At 46.2% G+C, this 25,879-nt stretch overlaps 1 protein-coding gene across 1 annotated transcript in view; it reads left to right on the top strand.

Annotated features, from left to right (window-relative positions):
- NOX5 (NADPH oxidase 5) overlaps positions 1 to 25,879 on the top strand; it is a 56,364-nt gene that overhangs the window by 23,686 nt on the left and 6,799 nt on the right. Inside the window, exons 5-15 of the mRNA XM_037833565.1 lie at positions 1,691 to 1,925; positions 3,110 to 3,263; positions 3,499 to 3,677; positions 4,756 to 4,938; positions 6,747 to 6,879; positions 10,501 to 10,643; positions 12,910 to 13,095; positions 15,157 to 15,201; positions 15,744 to 15,868; positions 16,153 to 16,237; positions 16,900 to 16,999. Coding sequence (XP_037689493.1) covers positions 1,691 to 1,925; positions 3,110 to 3,263; positions 3,499 to 3,677; positions 4,756 to 4,938; positions 6,747 to 6,879; positions 10,501 to 10,643; positions 12,910 to 13,095; positions 15,157 to 15,201; positions 15,744 to 15,868; positions 16,153 to 16,237; positions 16,900 to 16,999 — 1,568 coding nt within the window. The remainder of the gene's footprint in view (positions 1 to 1,690; positions 1,926 to 3,109; positions 3,264 to 3,498; positions 3,678 to 4,755; positions 4,939 to 6,746; positions 6,880 to 10,500; positions 10,644 to 12,909; positions 13,096 to 15,156; positions 15,202 to 15,743; positions 15,869 to 16,152; positions 16,238 to 16,899; positions 17,000 to 25,879) is intronic.

Raw genomic sequence — 25,879 nt, 5'->3', positions numbered from 1 at the left:
CTGCCCCAGCCCCGCACAGCTTTGCACGGCCCCACCCTGACCCCATCCAACCCCACCCCAGCCCAGCCCAGCCCAGCCCAATCCCACCCCCTTTCTTTTCTTTTCTTTTCTAAATTCAGTTTTATTGAGATACATTCACATACCATACAATCATCCATGGTGTACAAATCACCTGTTCAGAGTACCATCTTATAGTTGTGCATTCATCACCCCAATCTATTTCTGAACATTTCCCTTACACCAGAAAAAATCAGAATCAGAATAAAAAAATAAAAATAAAAAAAGAACACCCAAATCAGCCCCCCATCCCACCCTATTATTTTTCATTTAGTTTTTGTCCCCATTTTTCTACTCATCCATCCATACACTGGATAAAGGGAGTGTGATCCACAAGGTTTTTCACAGTCACACTGTCACCTCTGTAAGCTACATTGTTATACAATCGTCTTCAAGAGTCAAGGCTACTGGGTTGGAGTTTGGTAGTTTCAGGTATTTACTTCTAGCTATTCCAATACATTAAAACCTAAAAAGTGTTATCTAGTGCATAAGAATGTCCACCAGAGTGACCTCTCAACTCCATTTGGAATCTCTCAGCCACTGAAGTTTTACTTCGTTTTATTTCGCCTCCCCCTTTCGGTCAAGATGTTCTCAATCCCATGATGCCGGGTCCAGATTCATCCCCGGGAGTCATATCCTGCATTGCTAGGGAGATTTACACCCCTGGGAGTCAGATCCCGCATAGGGGGGAGGGCAGTGAGGTCACCCGCAAAGGTGGCTTGGTTAGAGAGAGAGGGCCACATCTTAGCAACAAAGAAGCACTCAGGCCACCCCCTTTCTTTTAAGGGTCAAAAGTCTGCTTTTTGTCATGCCTCCATTTTCTGCAGTGTCTCTTCAGAATCAAAACACAGTATCAAGCACCTACTATGCGCTGGGCACTTTAAAATATACCAGTGCATTTATGCAACACCTATTTTACAAAAGGAAACTGAAGTTGGGAGGTGAAGTAACTTACCTAGGACCACACAGATAATTAGCAAAGGCAGTTATTTATTCAACAAATACTGGTTGACCAGCTACTGTGTGTCAAGCACTGTTCTGAATCATGGCGATATGACAGTGAATGAAGTCTCTGCCCTCCTGGGGCTGTGTTCCAGGCAGAGAAGCATAATTTATACAAATAACAATTACATAAATTAGAGAAAGACAAAAATGACCAGTGCTATGGAGAAAACAAGTAGAGTGTACCACAGACCCAAGTATGTCTGACTTCAGGCTCTGAATAATGTTGGGTTTGTGGTTCATCCTTTTTATGTGGTTAACTTTCTTGTGGCTTATTTACCACAACATGTCTCAGGTTTCTTGATCCTTTCCGATTGCACCTTTTCGTTGGGAAGTAAGGAGAGAATTAAAATAGCCATGAACTGAGGTACCAGACAGACCAGAGTCAATCCCAGCTCTACCCTGTACTAGCTGTGTGGCTGTGAGCAAGTTACTTGGCCTCTCTGTTTCCTAGAGTAAAAGGAAGCCGGCTTTCTTGCCATAAGCCTCCGAAGACTTGGTTGGGTACAGCAGAAGAAGGGACTCCTGGTTCTGCCTCCGGTGATCCCCATGTCCCGCGCGGATTCCCCCTACCCCCTCCCCAACCCGCCCCCCACCGTGCCCCTCTGAGCAGAGCCCGCCTCTCCCGCAGCGCCGCCCACTGGCTGACGCCCCCCGCCGCCTGGCCGCGCCCGCGCCGCCCGCGCCAGCTGACCGCCGCCTACTGGCACAACCACCGCAGCCAGCTGCTCTGCCTGGCCGCCTACGCGGGCCTCCACGTGCTGCTCTTCGCGCTGGCGGCCAGCGCGCACCGGGCCTACGGCGCCAGCGTCATGGTGGCCAAGGGCTGCGGCCAGTGCCTCAACTTCGACTGCAGCTTCATCGCGGTAGGGCCCCGTGGGCGTGATATGGGGAAAGGGACAGGTGGGGCTCCCGATGGACTCAGGGAGCCACATATGAACACCTCGAATGCCAGGGCAGGGTGGCAACTTAGAAATCAGCCGAGTGAGCCAACACTCAGAGGTGGAGGCTGAGGTCCATGGTCATACGACTAGTGAAAAAATAACTGGCATTTACTGAGCGCATTTATTGTGCCAGACAGGGTGCTAAGCTTTCTTCATTTGATCCTCACAGTTACCTAGGGCAGGCTGAAGCCAGAAGCCTGGAATGCCAGGCTAAGGAGCTGGAATGTGATCTGGGCCAGTGAATCGCCTCCACGCTTTTTGATTACGTACTCCTATAATTAAAACAAAACAACAAACCCCCCCAATATCCCTATATATGTTCATTTGTCTATAGTTACATACATATCCTATTATCATTAGCTAATAGACTTCTGATGCAATTATAAGGTGATAATCATCATTAAGGAGGAAGAGTGTATGCCTCTAGTTCAAATACTTTTCTTGATAAAGGCAGTTTCTTGTGAGAGTGGGTTGTATTTTAACCTCATAATTGGCTGACAAAGAGTTCACACCAGAAGTGGGAGACATGTCACTCATTTTCTTGATCACTTGCCTTTGCATTAATAACACCATCTTCCATCTGAAGTTTCTCTGGAGGGAGTCTTTTAAAGCTACTTATCCTTTTATTGTGACAGGTGGTTTGCTCAGTTTAGTTAAAACCAGACAATGTCCTCTGCAGACCTGCGTATCTGGCACACATAAATATGTTGAGAGCAAATGAGCCAGTGAGGGAGCCCCTGTCAGCTGCTCTGGGTATTGGGAAGCTCAGTCTTCCCCAGGACACTTTAAGAACCACATGAGACACCTGCCTGTCTAACATATGGATTAAATGAGGGCACCATGTTAACACAGCTACTAAATATTAGTAAAAGCGTATGTTTTTCTGTGTGTTTAGATAAATAGTAATGCAAACAGACATTTTGTAATATTTCCCTTCTGCACCCCAAAGGATTCTGGAGACCCTATTTTGGAGACCCCAGAGACAGCAAATCTTGGGGGTAGGAGGGCATGGTATTGGGGCAAGTTCAAGAAGCACCGCCAGCCCAGGAGGATGCAGGGAAAGGAGGACAGGGCGAGTGGGGCTCTCTGCCACTTTGCCTGGCCAGGTGCTGATGCTCAGGCGCTGCCTTACGTGGCTGCGGGCCACATGGGTGGCTCAGATCCTGCCGCTGGACCAGAACATCCAGTTCCACCAGCTCATGGGCTACGTGGTGGTCGGGCTCTCCCTCGTGCACACTGTGGCTCATGTGGTCAACTTTGGTGAGTGGCTGGGGCGGGGAAGGCTACCTGGGCTTCCTTGCAAACCATTTGGTTATCCAGCCCCCAGCCCAGGACACGGGCCACAGCCCCTGTGGATCCTGCCTGCCCAACGGGCAGAGAAGGGGTGCCCTGAGTATGCCGGCACTCTGGCCAAAAGATCCTGCCCGATGGAGAGGGGTGGGGGATTCGAGGGAGGAGGCAGAGTGGGAAGAGCTTGGCTTGTGTTTGTCTCCAGCACTCCAGGCTCAGTCCGAGGCCAGCCCTTTCCGGTTCTGGGAACTGCTGCTCACCACAAGGCCTGGTATCGGCTGGGTCTATGGCTCGGCCTCCCCGACGGGCGTTGTTTTGCTGCTGCTGCTTCTCCTCATGCTCGCCTGCTCCAGCTCTTGCATCCGCAGGAGTGGCCACTTTGAGGTGCCCCATCCCCAGCCCCCTCATCTCTCCTCAACCCGGGCTCCCACAGTCAGTTCTCGCTGCATTCCCTCTAACTTACTCCAGGAAGGTCCCAGGCCGGTCTGTGTGGTATTTACATGTGATCTGGGTTCTGCCACTTAATCTTCAATTCAAGGGAAAAGATTTCAGTTGGAAGATTCTGCCTTTTCATCTGCTTATCCCCTTGCCCCAGCTGGATGAAGCCGGGCTCAAGATAGCACGGGGAGAGGAAGGAACCCAGGCTCAGCAGGGTTCAAATCCCCACCCCACTATTTACCGGTCATTCACCCTTTCTGAGCCTCAGTTTCCTCACCTGTAAAATGGAGTTGTAATTCTCTACCTTTTGAGTTTTTTCAGGAATTAAATGAGGTAATATATGTTAAACCACTAACTACAAACCTAGAGATAGGTGCTCAGAAAATGTCAGTTCCATCTTCCCTTCCCTCTCTCTCCGTAGCCTCTGTAGTACAGAGAGAGAGGCACAAGACACGGGTGATCACACAAAGGGCTTGTTTGGAGAACCTGATCGTCTCCCAGACCAACCTGGCCACGTTGGAAAGAAAACATTTACGGAGCACCTACTCGGGGTTCACAAGTAATTCTCTGAAGCAGGAATCAGCAACCTCATTTGACCAATGAGGAATTTGTTGCTCAGAAGTTAATTGCTTGCCCAAGTTTCCATAGCCAGTCAGTAGGAGAACAAGTATTAAAGCTTAGTCTTTGAATCAAGTCTCCTGCTCGCTCTTCCCACTACTAGGAAGCCATTGTTGTCTTTCCATTCTTCCCCCCTGAGAAAGGGTCAGTGGGGACATTGATGCCCCTCCATCTCCAAGCACATGATCCCTCTGGGGGTGCTCCCCCTGCCCAGAACATCTCCAGACAGACATTTTGGATGTTTGTCTCTGGCATTGGGAATCTTCCTTACAGATTCCCTCGCCTAGCCTCCAAGATTCCTGACCCTGACCCGTACCCAGGAGAGGGTGGGTATGGCCAGGGTTCTGTATACCATCGTGGCTTTGGGGCTCCGGGCCTTGAGCTCTGGCTGTTTACTCCCCTACAGGTGTTCTATTGGACCCACCTGTCCTACCTTCCCATGTGGTTCCTGCTCATTGTGCATGGGCCCAACTTCTGGAAGTGGCTGCTGGTCCCCTGCATCTTGTTCTTCCTGGAGAAGGCCGTCGGGCTGGCAGTGTCCCGCATGGCAGCCCTGTGCATCACGGAAGTCAATCTGCTCCCCTCCAAGGTGCAAAGCAGCCCTTTCCCATCCTACCCTGAGAGGCTAAGGGAAGTCACAGGTGGTGGTGTGAAGCTGCAGCTCCAGCACTGAGGAGGAGACAAGCAAGGTGCAAGATGTCACACCCCAGGAGTGTCATCTTAGGGAGAGAAGTAGCAGGGGCAGGCAGGATGCCATTGAAGGCCAGGTCTGGGTAGGACCTTCTCCATTCAGCAAGCAGGTAAGTGCCTAAGAGGTGCCAGGCCCTGCGTTAGCTGCCAGAGACACAGAGCAGGCTCAGGAGCTGCCCTGCTCTCCATGAGCCTGCAGCTGGAGGGGACTGGGCCCTGTCATTGAGGTGCAGGCCCATGTGGGTGAGAGAAGCAGAGCATCAGGAGTTATTGCACCCCTTGTCTTTGGGAGGTCTGAGAAGGCTTCAGCATGAGGGAGGAGACACCACACCAGGGTTTTGAAAGACACATAAGGAGCTTGTTGGAAAGACAAGACAGGGAAGAGTATTCCTGGGAGAAGGGATGGGTAAAGGCACAGAGATATGGAAGGGTACACTGTATTTGGGGGACTACAGGTAATTTGGCATAGCCAGAGCCAAGCTGCCAGGGAGAAGCTGGAGAGGGGGGCGGGCGATGAGCATGAAGTCCCTTGCAAGCCATCCTGGGAGCTCCCACTCCCCCAACCCTGCAGCCATGGGAAATGCTGAGCAGGCAGGGGGTGAGGGTGATGGGAATAACTGGGACAAACATGACCCGTTTATAGTCTAGCTAGGTTCCTTTAGTTGCTCTGTGGAAGATAGCCTGGCGAGGACCATTTCAAATGCAAAGATGACAGCTCATGAGGGCCTTGGCCCTGAATCTGAGGCAGTGATGCTGGGGTGAAGAGGGAATGCCTAGCAGAGAAAAACTCAAGAAGTAACTGGCTGCATTTTTGATTGAGAGACAGGGAGGGGTCCAGGACGTATCCTGGGTGTCTAAGTGACTGGTGCTATCTGTGGAGAAAGAGGAGGCAGTTTGGGGTGGGCTCAGCTCTGTACAATTCAAGTTTGAGGGCACAGGAGGCTCAACACTGAGGCTGTGGTTTATGCCTGGGCTCTGGCATCCTAGCTGGTGGCCTTGGGGAAGTCCTTTAATCTCTCTGAGCCTCTGCTTGTCACCTGTAAAGTGAAGAAACAATGACGTTGATCTCACAGAGTTGCTGTGAGGGCTAGAGAGGATGCTTATAGTGCTCCACACAGCTCTGGCACAGAGTAAGTGCTCAGTAAACTGACGCTATTGTGCGGTAGGGTGCTGTTATCCATGGGGCGATGCTTATTAGGCAATTGGGATGCCAGCCAAGTGCTGGCTGTAGGTGCTACAGGAGTTTCTAAAAAGGGACTAGAGCAGTTAGGGAGGCTTCATAGAGGAGGGTCCATGAAAAAGCAGTCTTTATACCCTAAGAAGTGGATAAAAACCCAAGCCCTGCTTCAGACACAGCCTGATGCTCCCCTTCTCTGCTTGCCGCCCCTCTCCCCTACCAGGGCCCTACCCCTGGCTGGTCACGTTACCCCTGGGCCCCTGAGAGTGGTTGGCTATAACAGGAAAGGGGTTGCCTGAGAGCTGCTTCTGGTTCAGTGGGTATCCGTCCTGCTGGTCAGGTAGGGCCAGTGAGGTTGGCAGATGTGCTGCAGGGGTGAGCCCCACTGAGAAGCACAGAAGGGTCTCACAGCTTGGGGCCTGCCTAGCATATAGTGGAGAAGGATGGCCCGGCCTCTGCTCCCTTGCCCTGGTGCCCCTGGCAGCTTTGGACTTGCAGGGAGCATCCTGATCTCTTTCCTGTCTCCCCAGGTCACTCACCTCCTCATCAAGCGGCCCCCGCTGTTCCACTATAGGCCTGGTGACTATGTATACCTCAACATCCCCACCATCGCTCGCTACGAGTGGCACCCTTTCACCATCAGCAGTGCCCCGGAGCAGAAAGGTATGGCCAACTCATCCAGTCATTCAGCAAATACTTACTGAGATCCTCCTATGTGCCGGTTACAGGCTGGGAACTAGGGACTCAGTGGGGATCAAGGCAAGGGATGCAAAATGCCTCTGAAACGGAGGCAGACAAGAACTTATGAATGGGATGATGAGGGCTGTACACGCTGTGATGAAAGGTTACAGGGGAGCACCAGGCATGGTGGGATAGGGAAGACAGCTTCCCTTGGACCTGGTTGCATTTCAGCTGAGCTTTGAAAGGTTATCTGTAGGCATTTAGTAGATCTTAAAGGAGACAGAGGAGGAGGCAGGGGAAGAGCATAAGCAAAAACATGAAAAGCTGGAACTGCAGAACAGCCTGGTGTAGTGGAGCTAAGAGGCGTAAGATGGATGGGAAGGGAGGGAGGGAGGGAGAGAGATGGAGAGAGAGTCAGAGAAGGGGTGAAAGGTGGGTGATATGGCTGACAAAGTCGATTGGAGCTTGGGTGAGACTGAGGCAGACTTGGAATGCAGAGTTGGAATCTGGACAGATGGTGCAGGCAGTTGGGAGCCATGGATGGTTCTTAAGAAGAGGAGTAGCCAGCTCAGAGGGTCATGTACCAGGGCATTTTCAAGAGAGCTGAGAATGGAGGCCAGGCTTCCCCACTCCCACCTGTGCACGGGCCCTGTGGAGCCCCCAGGCAGCAGAATCTCTCACATCTGTCTGCCCCATCCTGGAACCACTCCCATTTCTCTCCTGGTCCCCTCAGCTGACTCTTTCTTAGCCCACTTGTACTCTGACTCTCACTCATGCAGGTGGCTTCCTTCTGGTCCTGGGCTGTTGTTGGAGCTGGCTCCTGGACCTCTGGCCCCCTGGCCAGATCAGAGGGTGGCTTTCTCATCACAAGTGGTACCTCCAGCCTGGCCAGAGGGGCTCACACAGGTGCTTCTGACAGGCCTCAGGTGACTTACTTCAACAAGAGCCACACTTGACTTCATGGTTTCTGGGTGCCAGTGACTTCTCAGGCTCATCCCCATTAAAAACTTCAGCTCCCTGCAGGGGCCCTGACCCATCTCCTGCAGCTCAGGGTGCAGACCCACGGCCAGGGCTCCCCTCGTGAGGCTACACACCACATGCCCTTAAGTCACCTGGGTTCCTGCTAGAGGTAATTTCTGGGTCCCCACCCCTCACTCAGTGAATGAGTCTCTGGGGGCTGGACTGGGCACCTGCACTTCATTCATTCATTCACTTAAATGCCATTTTATTGAGATATATTCATACACCATACAGACCATCTGAAGTGTATCAGCACTGGCTCACAGGCACCTGCATCTTAACAAATCTCCCCAGGTGGTTCTGAGGCACATTGAAGTCTCTGGTTTACAACTCTAGGTCTCCTAAGGCTGGAATACAAAAGTAAGCTTCTGTTCACTCTGCTACCTTCCTTTGCCTCTCCTTTTTCCACCATTGACCCCCCTTTTCCCCATCACTCACACAGCTGTAGGTAGCTCAGCAGTACATTAACAGGCCACTGAACAGAGTCCCCTGGAGCTTGACCTGGAAGCCACTTTAGCCTGGATTTACAACAGGACAAAGGGGGTGGGGAGGGTGGGGGAGGGTGGGTTATTTTCTTCCCATTTTTCTTTTCTTTCTTTTTTTTCTGTCTTGTGAAAACTATATATGTTCTTGTAAAAGACAGACAATATAGAAACAAGTGCGGAAGAAAATAAAATTCCCCCAAATCATTCCAGCCAGAGAACACCATTGTCAATTTTTTTGATGAACATCCTTCCAGATCTTTCCATATATATACTTGCATGGTTAATGAGATGCAGGGATAGTTTTGCATACATGCGATCATACTGTGCACACTCTTGCAGCCCACTTTTTTTTTCAGCTAATAGTATGTCTTTGCATGTCAGTGAATATAGAAGTAGACTGTCCTCATGGCTGCATAGTATTCCAGCATATGTATACTAATATGATTATAAGAACTGTGTTTATTATATGACTGTGTCAAGTATTTAACTGATTCCCAATGGGCCTCAGCTTGGAATCTGCCTGTCTCTTTGCCTCTTGGGTCCTAAAGCGAACTGAGTGAATCTGTGTGGGGATGGGTAGATACTTTTGCTTAGAAAGTTGGCTTATTGGGAGTCAGGAGTGGGACTGATGTGAGCAGCTGAACTGAATGAATGCATCTGACCTTTTGGGAGACCTCCCAGCCTGAGTCACAGTGTGAGTCCCTCCAGGCACATTTATGTAGACGAGGCAGAGCCCAATGCTCCAGGGGAACCTCAGAGAGGAGACAGGAGCAGGGCTCAGAGGACCTGAGCTCTAGCCTGGACTGTTAGTTCACTCTTCCCAAAGCTGGGAGGGCACGGCCACAGCCTTCCAGGCTTCTGTAAAATGCAGGGTTGAACCAGGTCAGGGGTTCTTAACCCTGAATTCTAAACATGGACTTGGATGGAGAAAAAAGTGACCTCTTCCTTTTTGCTAACCTCTAGCGTTTTTTTCAATTATGAAAGTAGGCAACACACCCCCAGGTCATTAATGAGACCTGTGACTTTGCCAAAATAAAAACTGTAGTTTCCTTCCTACCGTGTTATAGTTATCGCTGATACCTTAGAATACTGTTTATGCTCATTACTGCTTTGAAATTCTAGTGGTCATTAGACTCCTGCTAGAGTTTATTTCATGTATTAAGAAAGAGATACATATATTCTTAGGTCACACACTTATTTTTTCAAAGTATTTTGAAAACTGTCTCATTACAATTGGTTTCATTTGTAATTCTCTGTATTTTCTTTTATGTGTTTAAACGTGTTATCTGAGAAGGAGCCTATCCATTGGCATCACCTGACTGCCAAAATGGTGCATGGCTTAAAAAAAGAAACAGGGTAAGAAGCCCTTGACCAGGAGAGCCCTTAGGGACCTCCTTACTGTGATGTTGTGGGATATGGTCGGAATGTGGAGGTGGAGGTAGAAACACGCAGAGAGTTCTCTGCTGTTAATCAGGGGAAACTTCCTGAAGGAGGAGGCCAACTTTTCAAAACTGCTTCAGTCAGAGCACACTGGGGCCTCAGTGGGTAGACTCCAGTGGATTCTCTTTGGTATCTTTGTGGTTCTTTTTGGTATGCCCCAGCAGAGGGGTAGCACCACCCCACACCACCTTTCCACCAGTCATTCAGCAGAGAACCTTAGTAAGCACCTTCTGCATCCCAGGCACTGGGCACAATGAGAGCAGGTGGCCCCCACTGTGAATTGAGCACCTACTGTGTGCTGAGCCATTCCAGGCACCTGGAGGGCAGCCATTGAATAGTAGAAGGGAAATGGTCCCTGCTTGGTGAGATGCTGGCCTGATGGAGGAGGTAGGGTCTCCACCCTTACGGAGCGCTGCCCCCTTCTTTGGGAGAGGAGGCTGAGCCTTCTCATGTAAGCTTGGGTTGATTTCATCAAGAAAGACTAGGAGGTCGGTGCCAGAGAGATCAGATCTCCAAGTCCCACAGTTGTGGCTTCCAGTTTGGTGCTGAAGGACTTAAGCAGCTGGTGCTCCAGGACCAGTTCCTCCAATGAGACAAGGCCTGCTCCCTGCTGGAAGCCAGCAATGTCTTGCTCTCTTTGGCCCTGTCTCTTGCACAGACACCATCTGGCTGCACATCCGATCTGAAGGCCAGTGGACAAACAGACTGTACGAGTCTTTCAGGGCTTCAGACCCAGTGGCCCGTGGCTCCAAGAGGCTGTCGACGAGTTTGAGGATGAGGAGGAGTCAGAGAAGGCCCCAGGTAAGGAGAGGATCCCTTCTGCAGAAGAAGAAGTGATCTGCCGTTATGACAAACCCACGGGGACCCAAGTCAGCTTCTTCTCAGTCAGTGGGTGTATTAGTTCCCTTGGGCTGCTATAACAAATTACCACAAACATGGTGGCCTAGACAATAGAAATTTACTCTCACAGTTCTGGGGGCTGGAAGTCTGGAATCAAGGTGTCAGTAGGGTGGGTTCCTTCTGCAGGCTCTGAGGGAGAATTTGTTCCTACCTTCTAGAAACTGCCAGCAACCCTTGGTGCTCTTGGTTTAACTTCATTCTCTGCCTCCATCTTCACATGGCCATCTTCCCTTTATGTCTCAAACCTCCCTCTCTTTTCTCTTATAATTACACCAGTCATTGGTTTTAGGGTCCACCCTAAATCCAGGATGAGATCATGCCTAGATCCTAATAGGTCTCTGCAGAGACCCTATTTCCAAATAAAGTCACATTCACGGTCCATGGGGGTTAGGACTTGACATATCTTTTTTTTCGAGGTGGGGCTCACAATTCAACCCACCGTGGTGCGTCAACCCTTGAGCACTTACTATGTGGGCAGGCTGGGCGGCAGCACAGGTGGGCAAGGTGACTGCTTTCTGTGTGGTCCTCCTCAAAGCCCGAAGAGCCTCCTCAAAGCCGAGGGGCCCCAGGTTCTGCCCAGTCTGAATTCTTCTGTCAGAAGGGAGTACAATGGAAAGAGGGAATCGAGATCAGAATAACCCACCTCCAAGTCTCTCTCCAATACTTTCTAACTGTATGGCCTTAGGCACATGACTAACCTCACTGAGCCTCAGTTTCTTCTTCTGTGTATGGAGGTAGTCCCCATGCCTGGCTTCCCTTTATCACATGGTTCTTTGAAGAACCAATTGAATGAACTTACATAAAGGACCGAGTGAACTGGGCAGTGTGGTCCTGGTAGACCACCTTCATCATCATCATCATTGTCATCATCATCATCACCACCTTCGTCAGTGTTATCTTTTGAGCTCTGATGAAAACCACAAAGCTGACCAGTCACAGCCATCATGGAGTGAGTACAGGCTCTGAGAGGTTTTGATGGACAAGTAGAGATCAGAGGCCACTGAAGGAAGAGAATAGATGAAGGAGGCTGAGGGTGCTGAATACAAACTTAGCAGGCTGTACCTCTAAGTCTGGCTGGGAGACAGGTTCATACAGGAAACCCCTGTTGATTATTAAAGAGGATCCCCAGGTCTGGGGTGTTTAAAGTCCAAGGGAGAAAGCCAGGTGGAAGCTTGCCTGCCCAGACCAGAAGACCCTTCAAGAACCAGGCCAAGAGCACAGCTTTGGGATATGGAGGGGATAGGTAGAAACAAGCAGGGTGTTCTCAGCTGTTAATCAGGGAAAACTTCCTGAAGGAGGAAGCTGACTTTCAAAACCCATAGGCTGTAATATGTTGGGGCATCAGTGGAGAGACACACTGAACGTTGTGTTTCCTTGGGTCCTCGAGTACCACTCCAGCAAACAAACTGGCACAATCTCTCTGGAGGGCAGTCTGGCCATATGTGTCAACATTTCAAATATGTATACCCACTGCCCAGCAATTCTATTCTTAGGAATTTATCCTTAAAAGTTAATTGTCTTGTTCATTCATTCATTTAGTAAATATTTATTGAACACTACACCTGCTGTTTGCCAGGGACTGTTTTGGTGCTGGAAACAAAGCAACAAGCAAAGTGGACACAATCTCTGCTTATGTTCTGGTGGGAGAGAAAGACAATAACCAAACAAACAAACTACATGTATAATATGTCAGGTGATGATAAATGCTCTGAAGAAAAGTAAGTCTGGATAAAGGAATAGAGATGGGAAAGGTGCTATTTTATTTAGGGTGGTTGTTCACAATAATGAGAAAATTAAAGTACTTAAAATGCCAACAATAGGGGAATAGCTAAATAAATTAGGTATCACCCTTACAATGGAAAAAAGTCACCTAAAAAGGATTGTATACATTTATGTACTGGCATGGAAAGCTATTCAAGATATACTGTGTGGAAAAGACAGATTACAAATCAGTATGTTCCATTTATGTAAAGGAAATGTGTGTGTGTCAGAAAAAAGTCAGGAATAGCACAGAGAAGATAAGGGCAAATGTTTGATTCAGGGTGATTTTTTCACTTTATTCTTCAAACATTTATGGAACATCTGAATTTTTTAAAACTAGCATGTATCAATTTTGTGATTTAAATAATAAAGCGATTTCCCTTTTGATATAAAATGGCGTTTGCAGCCCGAGCCCATCCACTCCTGCACCTCGGCTCAGGAAGTAGTGGCTTCCGACAAGGACTTTACTGTGGACCTGACGTCCTGCGGCCCTGAGGGGACTCCGTGCCAGGGAGGCGAAGGGCTCGTGTACTTGGGGACAAAGGAAGGAACACAGGCACGGTGGAGAGCCGCTTCCAAGGCCCAAGACGTGGTAAGGCCGAGGAAGCTGGGGCTGGAGGTGGGACAGTTGGCTGGTTTGTCTCTCCAAGGATGGTGGGTCCTTGGAACATGGAAAAGAAAACAACCACAGATTACATGGTGTTTCTGCAGCTAATCATTGGCATACCACCTTCGTAGCTTTGCCATACTCACTCCCCACCAGTACTGTTTTCTAAAAACTTAAATCTTTCCTTTACACTTCAACATTACTTTAAACTTAATTGTACTATAAAAGGACTCTTTATATTGTTATTCTTAATGGAAAACCAGTGTCATGTGCCATAAACAAAAGATAGCGCTAGAAGTAAAAACATCGAAAACCAAGGTTATTAAATTCTTGCTAGATTTTTCTGCCTGCTAAGACTCTGAGTTTGAGGCTGCACTCCACTGCTCATTCTCTCCCCATCTCTGTCCCTCTTTGTAAAATGAGGAAAAAAAGAAGGTGGAATTAGCAAGTGTTGGGGAGGTGTTAAAGATATATTAACCATAATCTAAGACTTTCTGGTTGCAATCAGAAAGAATAAAGAAAATTGAAAGGGGAGTAGCTGTCCCACAGTGTACCTCCCGACATCACCACAAGCAGTTCGTGTCCAGCATGTGGGAAATCAGGCATTCAGCCACCCCCAGCCAGGGGAGCAGCCCGGTGTGCGGTGCGGCGGGATCTAACCGAGCCCTTGGGAACTGGGAACGGGTCCTTCCCACTCTCCCAGACTGAGCTCCTCTCCTGTGAAGTGAGGGATTGGCCTGGCTGACTGTGGTGGCTGCTCCCCAGTTTGCCCTCTGGCTGCAGAGAGCCATCTGCCCCAGGCCTGTTTTGGGATCTGCTTCCTTCACCTGCTTAAAGGAAGGGCATTGACTTCCACAAGTCAGGCCTGGAGGTGCCGGGGCTGGAGTAGTCAAGTCCAGCAGAGAGAGGGCTGCGCCTGGCCTTCAGGGAGCCCACAGTCCCGTGGCCCCAGAGCAGGGTCCCGAGGGCGGGGGTGGAGTTGTGGGCCAGGGTGGGCGTGAGCTCTGCTGCCTGGTGCAGCTGCCAAGGCTCCCGGGAGGAGAGGTGACTTCAGAGGAATTAGACACTGAAGGGTGAACAGGAATTTGCCAACTAGGGAAAACGAAAGGGTGTTTTAGGCAGAGGGGAAAGTATGTCCGGAGACATGAAAAGTCTTGAGGATGGGCTGGAGAGGGAGCTGAAGATGAGAGGGGGGGTGAATTTCTCCAGCCCAGTGCCACGAGAGCCGATTATTAAATTGTTGGATTTTTCAAGCTGGTTATTAAACATGGTCATTATGGTGTATGCTGTGATGGCAGCATTTACAGCACAGAAATCCACAGATGCTGCAAATCAAGGGTTTAGTTTCTGTTTGTTTTTTGTTCTCTTCCAGAGTGTCAATTTACCAGCACACCACTGGTGCCGTCCCTCAAGAGGGCTCTGTATTCCCTGAAACGGTTCAGGCAGAAAAAGCAACCCCCTTTTTATACAGTTGTTCAGACTGGCAAGGGCTAGGGAGCCTCTGAGAAACACCTAATGCCACCTGTTTCAGTTTGCTAGAGCTGCCAAAATGCAATATACCAGAAGTGGACTGGCTTTTCCAATGGAAATTTATTAGGTTACAAATTTACAGTTCTATAGCCATGGAAATGTCCAGATTAAGGCATCCAGAGAAAGATACCTGGACTCTGAAGAAAGGCTGATGGCGTCTGGGGTTCCTCGGTCACATGGGAAGGCACATGGTGACGTCTGCTGGCCCTTCTCTCCAAAATGTCTCTGGGCTTCTGTGTGTCCTTGCTTGTTACTCCTGCGGCATTTCTGTCTCTGAGCTCTCTCCAAATTGTCTCTGCCTTTTATCCTCTCCTAAAGGACTCCAGTAAAGACGATTAAGACCCACCTTGAATGGGCGGGATCATAACTCCATGGAAACAACCTAATCAAAAGATCTCACCCGACAATAGGTCCTCCCCCACAAAATTGGATTAAAAGAACATGGCTTTTCTCAGTTACATAACAAGCACAGCACCATTTCCCAGAGACCCATAAGTCTCTACTCTACTCCCGCAGGCCCCTGAGATGCCCTCTGAGAACCACCAATTCTGTAACATCAAGGTAAGAGGCTCCAGGGAGCGGATGTGCCAGGACCCCCCACCTCAACCAGAGGAAGGGAAGCCTTTGCCTACGGGGAGGGGTCCGCAAACTCCTCAAATCCCCGTGGCCTGACATCCAAGTTTCCGAATAACTTAACCAAAGCTGCCTCCTGCTCTTTATATAGGCAGAGGCCCAGCCTCGCCCACTGCCTCCCTCTTCCCCTGGAGCAGGGATGGGGCATACAGGGCACCGTGCACTCTTCCCTGTTGCTTCAGCACCCAGGGCACACAGCCGGCAGTGACAGGTGCACGTGAGAGATGCTATCTGGGTCCTCCTCACCAGCCCTGCACCCTGAGACCTCCCTTAACAGTCTAGTGCACACCCAGACTTGTGCTAAGAGCACTCATGTGGAAGGAGCACTGGACTAGGAGTAAACTTAGGCCTGGTTCTAGCTCAGGAGATGACTACCTAACTATAAAGGTGGACCCTGAAGGCTTGGGGACATTCCTCAGCAGGAGGGTCCAGCTCCCCCTCCCCTTCGTCTCACCTCCTCCCTTGTACAGTGCTACATAGACGGACCTTACGGCAGCCCCACCCGCCGGATCTTCGCCTCTGAGCACGCTGTTCTCATCGGGGCCGGCATCGGCATCACCCCCTTTGCTTCCGTCCTGCAGAGTATCATGTACAGGTGGGTGCTGGAGAGAGCGTGGCCCCTGCCCATCCTCCTGGGTCAGAATCCTGAAAGTGTCCTCATTCTCTTCTCTTCCCCCTTTGCCTCCCCTCTTTCTCTCTTCCTTCCTGCTCCCTTTCTTCTTTTCTTTCTTTCCTCTCCTGTTTTCCATCTCTCTTTTTAATGTCTTATCCCTCCTCCCTCATTGGATGGGCTCTGCCACCCCATCCTCCCTCGCTGTCCTCTGGGGTCCTGAAAAGTTCACTCCAAGTTTGAAACCCCCTCATCTTGCCTCCTCTCAGGCACCAAAAGAGAAAGCGCCTTTGCCCCAGCTGCCAGCACTCCTGGATGGAGGGTGCCCAGGATGACGAAATGAAGCTCCACAAGGTGAGTGCTGCCTCCTGCAGGCAGGCCTCCAGGCCCTCTCCCCACCTAAGAACAAGAGCCAGGCCCTCCTGTGTGTGGGGGGGGGAGGGGTTAATAAGAAGACCCCCCACCTGTTGGGATCCTCTTGCTCCTTCCACTCCACCCTCACTTTTTCCCTAAATGCCTGGTGTACCCCTAGGCCTCCTAAATGCCCAGGCCTCCCCTGTCAACACCCCCATCGCCTCTTACCTCTGAAGACAAGCATCTCATTAAAGGCTGGGTAGCTTGGAAGTCAGGCAACCTGGATTCATTTACAGCCATGATGCTTGCTACCTGTGACTCCATTGTTTGTTTTAAAAATGAAAATGTGTTTGCCATTTGAAAAGTCATTATTTTGTGTAGGTCATTTAAAAGAGTTTCCAAAAAAAAAAAAAAAAAAATCTTTCCGGCTATCCTAAGCCAATACCTCAGAATACTGCTTGTTGTAAACAATAGATCGTTAGGAAAGTGCTGACCTGGGAGCCAGGAACCTGGGCTCTGGTCCCATGCTGCTACGGTCTGTCTCCTCACCTCCGTGAGCCTCGGTTTTCTTCTCCGTTAAACGGGTATGACACTGTGTGCCCTGCTAACACGGGTAGGCATGCTAGAGCCCTGCCTCTGAACCGAAGGGCCCCTCTGCCTAGGTGGACTTCTTCTGGATAAATCGGGACCAGAGGTCTTTCGAGTGGTTTGTGAGCCTGCTGACCAAACTGGAGATGGACCAAGCTGAGGAGAATCAAGACGGTAGGAGAGGGCCAGGTTGAGGAGCATGGGAACAGGGCAGGTGGAATTCAGGTTCTTTCTAAGAAGGTGTTTAGATTATTCCATTTCTATAAAAGATGGGGGAAGGGGGGTGTCCCCACTGAAATGTAACATTTCGTAAAGTTTTTAAAATCATTCATGTGCCAGTCTGGATATATTATGTTCCCTAGAAAAAGCATGTTTTTTAATGCAATCTTGTGGGGGCAGATGTATTTAGTCTTGATTAGGTTGATTAGATTTAGTCTTGGATTAGGTTGTTTCCATGGAGATGTGACCCACCCAACTGTAGGTGATAACTCTGATTAGATTATTTCCATGGAGGTGTGGCCCCACCCATTCAGCCTGGGTCTTGGTTAGTTTCCTGGAGCCCTATAAGAGCTCAGACAGAAGGAGCTCAGTGCTGTAGCTGAGAGAGGCATTTTGGAGATGGCCGTTGAAAGCAGACTTTTGCTGACGCTCTGGAGATACTAACCCAGAGTTTGCCCAGAGAAGCTAAGCCCAGAGACGGTTTGGAGAATGCCATTTTGAAATCAACCTGGGAGCAAACAGACACCAGCCACGTGCCTTCCCAGCTGACAGAGGAATTCTGGGTGCCATCGGCCTTTCTTCAGTGAAGGTTCCCTATTGTTGATGCCTTAGTTGGATACTTTTACAGCCTTAGGACTGTAATTTTGTAACCAAATAAACTCCCTTTATAAAAGTCAATCCATTTCTGGTATTTTGCATAATGGCAGCATTAACAAACCGGAACACTTCACAATCCCATGTAGCTATCCAGACTAGGCATTTAAAAAAATTTTTCTTCCAGAACTATTTTCTTATTCACACTTTAACATAAAAATGTCTATCCTTCAGTTTTCTAATTCTATTTGCTATGACATTTATTTTAATTCAGGATGGGACACTGGTTTAAAATTACATTCCCTGGTCCCATCCCATACCTTCTGATTTGGTTTGCCAATGCTGACAAAATGCAGTATACCGGAAATGGACTGGCTTTTAACAATGGGGATTTATTAGCTTACAAATTGACAGTTCTAAGGCTGTGAAAATGTCCAAATTAAGGCATCAACAGGACAGTACCTTCTCCGAAGACCGGTTACTGGAGAGCTTGGGCTCCTCTGTCAGATAACAAGGCACATGGCGACGTCTGCTGGTCCTTTGCTCCCGGTTTCCTTGCTTCAGCTTCTGGCTTTGGTGGCTTCCTTTCAGCTTTTGAGGGGCTTTTTCTGTGAGCGTCTCTCTTAATGTCATCTCTCTTTTCTATGTGTCCTTTATCCTCTTATAAAGGACTTCAGTAAGCAGATTAAGACCCACCCTGGGACAGGCCTGAACTGAAATAACCTAATCAAAAGGTCCCACTACAATGAGTCTGCATCCACAGGAATGGATTAAAAGAACATGATCCTTTCTGGGGTACATGACCGCTAGAAACTACCCTACTTTCCTAATCAGGTTCTCTGGGAGTGGAGCCCAGGAGTGTATCTGCTTCTCAGATGATGATTCTTTGTCACACCGATTTTTTGGGGGGGAGTTTTACTGTGGTATACTTTACATATAGTAAAATCCACATATTTTAAATGTACAATAAATACGATGACATTTTCACAATGTATATAGTTGTGTAAGCACCACCACAATCAAAATAGAGAACATTTCTATTGCACCAGAACGTTACCTCATCCCACTTTGCAGTCAGTAACTCCTCTCCCAACTTGTAGCCCCTGGCAACAACTGATCTGCTTTCTATCGCTATAGTTTTGCCTTTTCTAGGATTTTATATAAATGGAATCATATAATACGTAGTCTTTTCTGTCTGATTTCTTTCACTTAACATAAGACCTGTGATGTTTATTCATACTGTTGCATCTATCAGTAAGTAGGTAATTACTTTTGTAGTGCTGAGTAGCATTCTTGTTTATGGATATACCACAATTTGTTTTCCCGTTCATTTATTCATGGATGTTTGAACTATTTCAACTTTTTAGCTATTTTCAATAAGGTTTCTATAAATATTTACATAAAAGTCTTTGAGTGGACATATGTTTCTATTTCTCTTGGTTACTTAGGAGTTGAATTGCTAGGTAGTATGGTAAGTGTTGTTTTACTTTATAAGAAACTGCCAAACTGTTTTTCTCAAGTAACTGTACTATTTTGCATTCCCATCAGTGATGTATGATGTATGATGTCAGACTTTGAAATTGACAGTCTTTTTTGTTTTAGCCTTTGTAGTGGGTATATAGTGGTATCTTAATGTGCTCCTAGTTTGTGTTTTCCTAATGACTAATGGTATTGAGCATCTTTTCATGCCCTCACTTGGTGATTTTACATCTTCTTTGTGAAGAGTCTGTTCAAATATTTTGCCCACTTTTAAAATCAGGATGTTTGTCTTCTTTTTATTAAGCTATAAGAGCTCTTTACATATTCTGGAAACAAGTCTATTATCAGATATATGTTTTGCAAATACTTTCTCCCATTCTGTGGTTTTCTTTTCATTTTCAACTGTCCTTTGAAGAACAAAAGTGTTAAATTTTAATGATGTCCAACATATCTATTTTTTCTTTTATTCTTCATGGTGTTTGTGTCCTAGTTAAATTTCTGCCTTAGCCAACTTGAGTAATTTCTCCTGTGTTTTCTTCTAGAAGTTTTGTAGTTTTAGCTCTTCATTTAATCAGTGTTTCTCACTTGGACACAATTGGAGACCCTAGGGCTGAGGGAGAGTACCCAAGAAAAGAACAAACTTGGAAGGAGTCCTCCCCCAAGGCTGGGATTCAGACATTGTTAGAGAATGTGTGCTTGCAGCCCACCAGGAGCGGCCTCTGGGCCCTTGAAGGGGACAAGGGATAAGGACCCCATCTCTTCCAGGGGTGGGGCAAGAGGTCAGGAGGAGACTGGGCCAAGTGCCTTTTCTCCTCAGCACTGAGGGGAGGGGCCTTGTTCTCTTCCCATCCAGCCATGAGCCCCAGGGGTAAGGGCTGCTGTCCCTCTGGGCCCCCTGTGGTCCTCCTCAGACACCTTTCTTCCTGCAGCTGCTCACCCCCAAGGATTAGCACTTTCCCACCCATGAGTTCCAGACCAAATCTGCTAATACCCCCCCCCCCCTTGTTTACCTCTGTGTTTACCGCTGGGCCTGCACACAGGAGCCAAAAATCCTGGGCCTCTGTCACCTCCCACCCTAGGCCTGTAAATCCAAAAAACAAGAAGACGAAGAAGAAGATGAAGTTTGCTGGGTTGCTTAGACCAGAGCTGGTCCATAGTCACCAGGCAAGAAGAAAACTTCCTTCCAGAGTCAGGTGAACCAAGGTAGGCAGGCAGGTTTCTAGAAAGAGTTGGGAAATCAGGCGTCTCCTCACCAGCAAGGCAGCATGAGGTCAGGGGCGCTGGAATTTGCCTCGGGTCAGTCATGGCAAGGTGACCACCAGGCCTGCAAGCTCAGCAAAGGCTGCACATCTGGGTGCACAGCTGGATCTCCCCCACGCATAGGCACCCCTGGTCGCCCTGCGGTAGGAGCAAGAAGAAACAGACTGAAGTACACTGGAACCAGGAAAAGTCTACCCTTCCTCCTGCAATGTCCTTCCACTGCCCTTAACATCATACTCACTGCAAAGGAGAAACGCTTAAAAAATATCCGTCTTCATGATCTCAGAGCAGGTAATAAAGGGTGGATTTGGAGCTGAGAGGCAATACATTGATAACTGCCAAACCTCTTTATTTATTTGAGATGTCTATATTTTTTCTTAGAAATGTTTTGTAGTTTTCAGAGTACAGGTCTTGCCTACATTTTGCTAAATTTATCCTTAAATATTTCATGTTTTTTTATGCTATTTTAAATGGTACTTTAAAAAATTTCAATTACTAATTACATGTTGCTCATATATAGAAATAAAATTGACATTTGCATTTAGATTTTGTATCTTGCAACCTTGGTAAACTCACTTATTAGTTCTAGAATTTTTTAAGATTCCTTAGAATTTTCTACACATACAGTCAGGTCATCAGCTAATAAAGAGAGGTTCACGTCTTCCTTTTCATTTTTTAGTGCCTTTTATTTCTTATTATTGCTTTACTCACTGATAGATCTTCCAGTACAATATTGAATAGAAATTGTTACAATGGACATTTTTGCCTTATTCCTGATTTAGGGAGAAAGCATTCCATCTTTCACCATTGAGTATGATGCTAGCTGTAGGTTTTCATTGATATCCTTTATTAGATTGAGGATGAAGTTTTCTGCAAATTTTTACACTGAGTGGGTGTTGACTTTTGCCAAATGTGTTTTGACATTATGGTTGTTTGCCTTTTTCCTCTTCTGTTAATATGGTGAACTACATTGATTAACAAATGTTAAATTAATCTCGCATTCCTGAGATAAAGCTCACTTAGTCATATGTTATCCTTTTAATATATTATTGGATTCAATTGCTAAAAATTTGGAAGAATATTTTTGCATCTATTTTCTTAAGGGGATATTGGTCTATAGTTTTCTTGTAAAGCCTGTATCTGGTGTTGGTACCAGGATAATGCTGCTCTTAGAGAAGTTTGGAATTTTCTACAACAGCTTGTACAAGATTGCTATTTTTTTTTTTTTCACTTACATGTTTGGAGAATTTACCAGTGAGGCCAACTGGGTCTGGAGTTTTCTTTCTGGGAAAATTTTTAACTATAGCTCAATTCCTTTAATATATATAGGGCTATTCAAGTTATCAATTTCTTTTGTTTGTTTTTTTTAACGGGTTTTTTGAGATCTAATTCCCACCCCATATAATTCACCCATTTAAACTATACAAGTTGTTGGCATTAATATATTCACAGAGTTGCACATCCGTTAATAATTTTAGAGCATCTTCAGTATTCCAAAAGAGACCCCATACTCCTTGTCTGTCACATCACCACCCCCAGTTCCCCCAGACCTCTCCAGCCCTGGGCAACCACTAATCTACTTTCTGCCTTTATAGATTTGCCTTTTCTAGATGTTTCTTATAAATGGAATCATACAATATGTGGTCCTTTATGACTGGCTTCTTTCACTTAGCACAGTGTTTTCAAGGCTCATCCATGTTGTAGCATGTATCAGAATTTCATTCCTTTTATCACCAAATAATATGCTGTTGTATGGATATACTTCAATTCATTCATTAGTTGATGGACATTTGGGTTGTTTCCACCTTTTGGCTATTGTGAACATTGCTTCTATGAATTTTCATGTGCAAATATTTTTATGGATGTATGTTTTCATTCCTCTTGGGTATATACCTAAGAGTGGAATTGCTGCCTTGTATGGTAACCGTAATTTTAACCTTTTGAGGAGCTTCCAAACTTTATTCCAAAGTGGCTGTACCATTTTACATTCCCACCAGCAATGTATGAGGGTTCCAGTTCCCCCACATCCTCACCAGTATTTATTATCTTCAGTTTTGATTCTAGTTATCCTATCTGTAGTGATATTTCATTATGATTTTGATTTGCATTTCTCTGATGACCAGTGATATTGAGCTTCTTTTCATGTCCCTATTGGCCATTTGTATAGCTTCTTTGGAGAAATATCCATTCAGATCCCTTATTCATTTTTAATTCTATTATTTATCTTGTTGAGCTGTAATAGTGCTTCATATATTCTAGATACAAGTTGCTTGCTAGATATATGTGATTTACAGAGTTTTTCTCCAATTCTGTAGATCTATTTCTTCTCAAAATGAGCTTTGGTAGTTTGTATCTTTCAATGAAAGTGTCCATTTCTTTCAAATTATCAAATTTATTGGCAGAAAGTTGCTCATAATATTCTATTATCCTTTAAATGTCTGTAGGACCTATACTGAGATTTCCTCTTTCATTCCTGATATTGATAATCTGTGTTTTCTCTCTTTCTTTCCTGATCATGATCAGTCTGGCTAAGGGTTGGCAATTTATTGACCTTTTCAAAGAATCACACTTTTAATTTTTTGTCTGCCTTTGTTGCCATACATTTTACTTCTACATAGATTGTAAACCCCATAATAAATTATTGTTAACATTGTTTAGTCCTTTATCTTTCTTTTAAAAAGAAATTTGAAATGAGAACAACACATGTTTTGTATTTAAACACATATTTATCATTTTGGTGCTCTTCATTTTTTTGCAAGTGTAGGATCCATATTTCCATCTGTTATAATTTTTCTTCTGCTTGAAAACTTCCTTTATCATTTCTTGTTGTGCAGGTCTACTGGTGATAAATTCTTTTACCTTTTGTTTGTATGCAAAAATCTTTATTTCACCTTGAATTTTGAAAGGTATTGTCATTAGTTGACTTTTTTTCTTCCAATACTTTAAAGATATCTCTCCATTGTCTTCTGGCTTGCATAGTTTTTGACTGGAGCACTGTTGTATTATCTTTGTTCTTCTGTATATATAATGTATCTTTTTTTCTCTCACCACATTTAAGATTTTATCTTTATCACAAGTTTTCAGGAATTTTATCAGGAGTTGCCTTGGTGTGTTTTTCTCTGTTTCTTGGGCTTGGTGTTCATTGAGCTTGGAAAATTTTCAGTCATTCTTTCTTAACATTTTTTATTTCCCCTTTCCGCTTCCCCTTTCCCTTCTGTCACTTCAATTACATGCATGCTAGCTTGTTTGATATTATGCCACAGGTCATTGAAACTCTGTTGTATTGGTGAGTTTTTGTTTTTTGTTGTTTTTCTTTTTTTCAGACTTTCCCAATCTGTGCTTTATTTTGGATACTTTCTATTGTTCTGTCTTCAGGTTCACTGATCTTTTCTTCTACAGTACCGTATCTGCTGTTTCTCCCATCCTTATCAAAAGACTAGCAACTTTAAAAAAATAGATATTGACAAGCTGAGTCTGAAATTTATATGGGAAATTAAAGGACCTAGAATAACTGTTAATCCTATCCAATGTATTTTTCATTTCTGTTATTATATTTTTATTCCCTAGAAGTTCCATTTGGGTTTCTTTTATTGTTAATCCTATCCAATGTATTTTTCATTTCTGTTATTATATTTTTATTCCCTAGAAGTTCCATTTGGGTTTCTTTTATGCCTTCCATTTCTTTCTTCCTCATACTGTGTTTTGTTTTGTTTTTAACATTCTTGGTCATATTTAAAATAGTTATTTTAATATCTTTGTCTACTAAGTCCATCATCACTCTCATTTCTGGGTCTGTGTCTAATGACTAATTTTCTCCTGGTTGAGTCATATTTTCCTGCTTCTTTGTGTGGCTGGTAATTTTTATTGGGTGCCAGATATTGTGACTTTTATGTTGTTGGGCTCTGGATTTTCTGTTATTTCTTTACATAGTACTGTACTTTGTTCTGGTGCAAAGTTTAGTTTTTAGGACCTGTTGAATCCTTTCAAGTCTTGTTTTCAAGTTTTGTCAGAGTTTTAGCCCTCAGTGAAATTTAACCCCAGTACTAACATGATACACTCCTGAGGGCTCTACCTAATGCCTTTTGTATCACAAGGTGTCATGGCCCATGAGGGCTTTGCCAGTCCAGAGGCCAAAGAAGACACTGGGCATTGGCTGATACATGAACTTTTATTCAGGTCTTACCGACAGGGTGCGAAGTTGTGGAGAGATCATGATGGCTCTCTCAGCCCGGGCAGGCACTGCATTCACAGGGGAGTTGACTGCGCGACTAAAAAGGACAGAAAGCCAGTTATAAGGGTTTGAGACAAAGACATTACTGATGGTGCAAGCGCAGGAAAAGAGTCTTGACTGGGGCGGGGTGATCGATAGAGAACCACAACATTTGGGAGCCAGGAAGCAGGCAGACTAGATTAACATTTGATGGTGGGAGGTTTGGGGTACATTTACATCTTGCTCTTTTGTGAGACCAAGAGTCTCTCACTTTCTGCTTACTCCCCATTTCACGTTTTAAAGTTACATTTTAAGGTTAATTTACCCTTTTTCTCTTTACCGGCTTACAAAAATGGTAGGTTAAACGCAGACTGCTGTGCACCAAGATCTGCAGGCCTGTTTTGCTCAGGCCATGGGCTGCCACACAAGGTATCTTGACTCCACTCTGGTTGTTGGGAACAAAGACTACTCCCAGCTCTGTTTAAGATCCAGGAATTGTTCAGCCTGATGTTTTCTGGTAATTCTCTCTCACACTTGTACAGATGAGTACTTAGCCAAAGACTCAAGGGAAACTTTATGCAGATTTCCAGAGCAGTCATTCTTTTGTTCCTGTCCTCACCTGATAAAAAGGGATCCTAATAGTACCCACCTCACAGGAACTGCTGTGAGAATTAAATGAGATATGGCCCGGGGAGCACTCACAACAGTGCCTGGAGCATAATGATGGCTCAATAAATTTAGTAGTGGTCCTAGTCGTCACCATTGTCATTGTCATATTTAATGGCTGAAGAATGATACAGTTAGTAATTATGCCATAAATTGTCACCAAGCTTCTATTTTTAGACATTTTATTTATTTCAAATTCCCCTCTACTATAAATAAGGCTACAGTTAATATGTTTGCACATAGGTTTTCTCCCTTCTTCCAGGTAGTTTCCTTAGGATAGAGTCCTAAGGGCTCCTTCTCCCTCCCCTTGCCCCCACCAGGTACCTCCTACTCTCTTCTCTTCCCCTCTCTGGGGTATGGGGCTTCGAGGGAGGGGTGAGAAGGGCCACGGGCCTCTCGGGTGGGCATCTTACAGTGTGTCTCCCTCCCTCTCACACCAGGCTACTTAGAGGTAAGTGATTTGTGAAATAAAATGTGTTATCCCTCCTGGAGCCATTTGCATTTTAACAGTGCCTGGGGCTCTAAGTCAAAGGGAAAATGGACTAATGGTGGCATATGAAACAATAGAGAGCAAGCCTGGATGACACAAATCCCTTCACCGGGGGATCAAGGGGAGAGAGAGAAGG

This window comes from Choloepus didactylus, chromosome 4 (assembly GCF_015220235.1).
Source record: "Choloepus didactylus isolate mChoDid1 chromosome 4, mChoDid1.pri, whole genome shotgun sequence".
In the NCBI taxonomy this organism is placed as follows: Eukaryota; Metazoa; Chordata; class Mammalia; order Pilosa; family Megalonychidae; genus Choloepus; species Choloepus didactylus.
This window is presented reverse-complemented; position numbering and strand designations above follow the sequence as displayed.